General features: G+C 38.7%; 1 protein-coding gene across 1 annotated transcript; it reads right to left on the minus strand.

The window, feature by feature from the left end:
* Window positions 1-4: 4 nt before the first annotated feature.
* LOC109953926 (interferon-induced very large GTPase 1-like) lies at window positions 5-919 on the minus strand (the record flags this gene model as incomplete). The annotated part of the gene is made up of 1 exon (XM_020589362.1): window positions 5-919. A coding segment is annotated over one exon (915 nt), but the record flags the coding sequence as incomplete, so codon positions are not given.
* Window positions 920-924: the final 5 nt, after the last annotated feature.

Consider the following 924-nt stretch of genomic DNA (forward strand, 5'->3'; position numbering starts at 1 on the left):
CTGTCTTAACATCCTGATTGTTTTGCAACTTCTCATCAATCATGTGTAGGATCTCCTGGATGTAGTTTTCATAGTAATCGGTTTTCTTTTCCAGTTTTTCAGTTACAAATTGTGTGCAAGCATCTATGATGCTGTCAGCCATTGTTTGTACTGCCTTTGTGTGAGCATCAAGGTTAAGAAACTTTTTCACATGGTGTATGATTCCTTCAGGTTTATATTTGAAAGGTTCCAGTCCGCAATCTTTCAGGCATTTTTGACTTAACAGTTCAGATGCACGACTCCCCTTATGAGACAGATTTTGGTGCAGGGGATTGTACACATGAGCAAAAACATCTTTTGGCTTTTGTTTAGAAACAGACAGTTTCTTCAGTGTTTCATGCCACATCTTATCAAATTCTTTGTTCAGCTCTCTGTCTGTCATTTGGACCTTTTTCTTCCGACATTCATTAATCAGTGCATGCACCTCTGTTTCAATGTTTTTTGTGTGATTCTCCTTGATTTTATCAACTTCTGCCTTTCCCTGTCTGATGTCAGCTGTTTCTTCCAGCTGACGAAACACAGACCTCTTCATTTCTTGGCCAAGGCTTTTTGCACTGTTTTCAAACTCTGCTTTGTATCCTTCTACCAGATAAACATGACCATCTTTTTGCTTGAAGTACTCAGTCAGATTGTCAAGAAGTGTTGTCTCCCATTTTGACACAACTTCACAAGCTTCACTTTTCAAACCCATGAGAAGTTCTCTCATGTCAGATATTCCAGATTTTGCAGCAACTGTACCAAAATTTGAAATGATTGTTTCAGCATTTGTAACCCATGTGTATATCTCTTTTTTGAAATCCCATTCCCATCTGTTGAATTCTGTGCAGAGCCTCATGTATGCATCAGCCACTAGGCTGTTTCTGAAGCTGAAGATGAAGTTTTCAT

The sequence above is a fragment of the Monopterus albus genome, unplaced genomic scaffold, assembly GCF_001952655.1.
Source record: "Monopterus albus unplaced genomic scaffold, M_albus_1.0 scaffold2094.1, whole genome shotgun sequence".
Taxonomy (NCBI): Eukaryota; Metazoa; Chordata; class Actinopteri; order Synbranchiformes; family Synbranchidae; genus Monopterus; species Monopterus albus.